Source organism: Penaeus vannamei, chromosome 22, assembly GCF_042767895.1.
Source record: "Penaeus vannamei isolate JL-2024 chromosome 22, ASM4276789v1, whole genome shotgun sequence".
Lineage (NCBI taxonomy): Eukaryota > Metazoa > Arthropoda > Malacostraca > Decapoda > Penaeidae > Penaeus > Penaeus vannamei.
This window is the reverse complement of record NC_091570.1, coordinates 13492576-13493889: the sequence shown is the minus strand read 5'-3', so window position 1 is coordinate 13493889 and position 1314 is coordinate 13492576. Positions and strand designations below refer to the sequence as shown.

At 31.9% G+C, this 1314-nt stretch overlaps 1 protein-coding gene across 1 annotated transcript in view; it reads left to right on the top strand.

Moving 5' to 3' along the window:
* Nucleotides 1-787: 787 nt before the first annotated feature.
* The window catches only part of IFT46 (intraflagellar transport 46), a gene marked incomplete at its 5' end in the record, with an annotated part of 3072 nt that continues 2545 nt past the window's right edge, over nt 788-1314 (top strand). Inside the window, 2 exon segments of the mRNA XM_070136618.1 lie at nt 788-922; nt 1066-1178. Of these exon segments, the coding sequence (XP_069992719.1) occupies nt 788-922; nt 1066-1178 (248 nt within the window).

Below are 1314 nucleotides of genomic sequence, written 5' to 3'. Positions count from 1 at the left end.
ATAGTGTTATTCTTTTCTTTTGTCATTGTTATTTTTTATTATAATGTTATTTCTATATAGTTGAATGAGGTGTTTTAGTTAATAAAGCTTTTTAAAAATCATTATTAGAAAAAAGGATATTTTGTGAAATGAATTTTCTTTAGAAAATGACAAGCAGGCAGCCATAAAGCAGTTTCGGGCAAACCCTTTTTGTTATACCATACTTGAATATCCATGTCTTTTAACCTCATGCTGATGGGGAGGGCTTGTGCATACATGCAATGCCCACTGTGTGTTTAATTTAGTAATTGCTGTTACATATAGATGGCTCCACAAATACTAGGTCACCAATGAGCCAATTATGAGAAATACCTGTTTTACCTGTTTTCCCTTTTCCTTGATTTTTTATATTTTCTAGTATTTAATACTGCTGTTAGTAATATCAGTAACAATATAGTAAATATAATGTTTATAACAAAAGTAACACTATCAATATTGATAGCATTAGTTAAAAAAAAGCATTTTCCCACTATTTCAAGGAGTAGTGAGGTCACAAGATCTACTAATTGACTCTTTTGAGGCTAAGCGCTGGCAGAGCCATCTACGTGCAGAAACATTTAACAAAACAATACGAAAGTGAACATAGCATTTTCCTGGTGGCATTGGGTTAATATAGCAGATTTGATTGAAGTAGGTTTTGAAAATGATCTTACTTTTATTTATTTTAATAAATCATTACAAACCATTTTAGAAAATTTATGAATGGAAAAATATTTAGAAGTGTATAACATCATTTGCTATTTTGCAGATTCCACCACCAGATGGAAAACCAACATTGGTTGGTCTAGAAGTGTTGGATGAACCTAGTGCACGACAAAGTGATGCCACTGTTTTAGACTTGCAGCTGCGTGCTCTTGCTAAACATACAACTGCAAAGTCTGTGGTATGTTAATTTTATTGCTATGTTCATGTTAGCTTTCTCATAGTGTATTGACCTTTTTGTGAGTATTACAGTAAATAAATGTAATTCTGTACATTTCTATATAATTAGTAGAATAACATGTCGTACTCATTTTCCTTTTATAGACCGTGAAAACTGTTGAAAATGCTGAAAAGAATACAAAAGTTATTGAAAAGTGGGTTCGTGATATCAGTGAGCTTCACCGAGCCAAGCCTCCACCAACTGTCCATTATAGCAAGTAAGTTTTTTCTTCCTTTTTGGTCTTGAAACTCCCCCAAGATAAATTTGAATTTATTTGTAATGACAACAACTTTTCAAAATAACCTTTGGAATTTTTGGATAACGTTCAGTTTAAAGCACCTGCATGAAATTTT